The 346-nt window shown below is 49.4% G+C and overlaps 1 protein-coding gene across 4 annotated transcripts in view; it reads right to left on the bottom strand.

The window, feature by feature from the left end:
• The window catches only part of DNAJC5B (DnaJ heat shock protein family (Hsp40) member C5 beta), a 96,651-nt gene that overhangs the window by 45,801 nt on the left and 50,504 nt on the right, over nucleotides 1-346 (bottom strand). For 2 of the 4 annotated variants that reach the window (XM_006150440.1, XM_006150441.1), the window contains exon 2: nucleotides 59-96. The exons of the other annotated variants lie outside the window; for them this stretch is intronic. In XM_006150440.1, the coding sequence (XP_006150502.1) occupies nucleotides 59-96 (38 nt within the window). The remainder of the gene's footprint in view (nucleotides 1-58; nucleotides 97-346) is intronic. 4 annotated transcript variants of the gene reach the window in all.

The following is a 346-nucleotide window of genomic DNA, read 5'->3' as shown; positions in this document are numbered from 1 at the left end:
TCCTGTTCCTTGGGAAAGCAGCGTTTGCTTCACTTAGGTCTACTCAGGGATAACTTACCTGTTAATATTTAGAATATGATTTCCAGAAAATTCCATCTGAAATGGAATAAAATAGAAGAACCAATTGAGTTCCCTGCTACTCTGTGAACCAAGATATCTAGAACTCTGTCAAAAGAGAAGTTAGGGGAACCAGCAGTTAGCGTAATGGCTACACGTAGTCGACCGCGGTTCGTGTCCCGGACCCGGTGGCTTAAAACTCACGCCGGGCGCGTGTGTGTGCGTGCCCAAGATCCCGAGAGGAGAATGGAGGAGAAGGGATTGCGGCGTGACCATCCCCCCTGGGGGG

The sequence above is a fragment of the Tupaia chinensis genome, unplaced genomic scaffold (genome assembly GCF_000334495.1).
Source record: "Tupaia chinensis unplaced genomic scaffold, TupChi_1.0 Scaffold000288_2, whole genome shotgun sequence".
NCBI lineage: Eukaryota > Metazoa > Chordata > Mammalia > Scandentia > Tupaiidae > Tupaia > Tupaia belangeri.
Note: the sequence above shows the minus strand (reverse complement) of the source record. Positions and strands in the feature narration are given on the sequence as shown.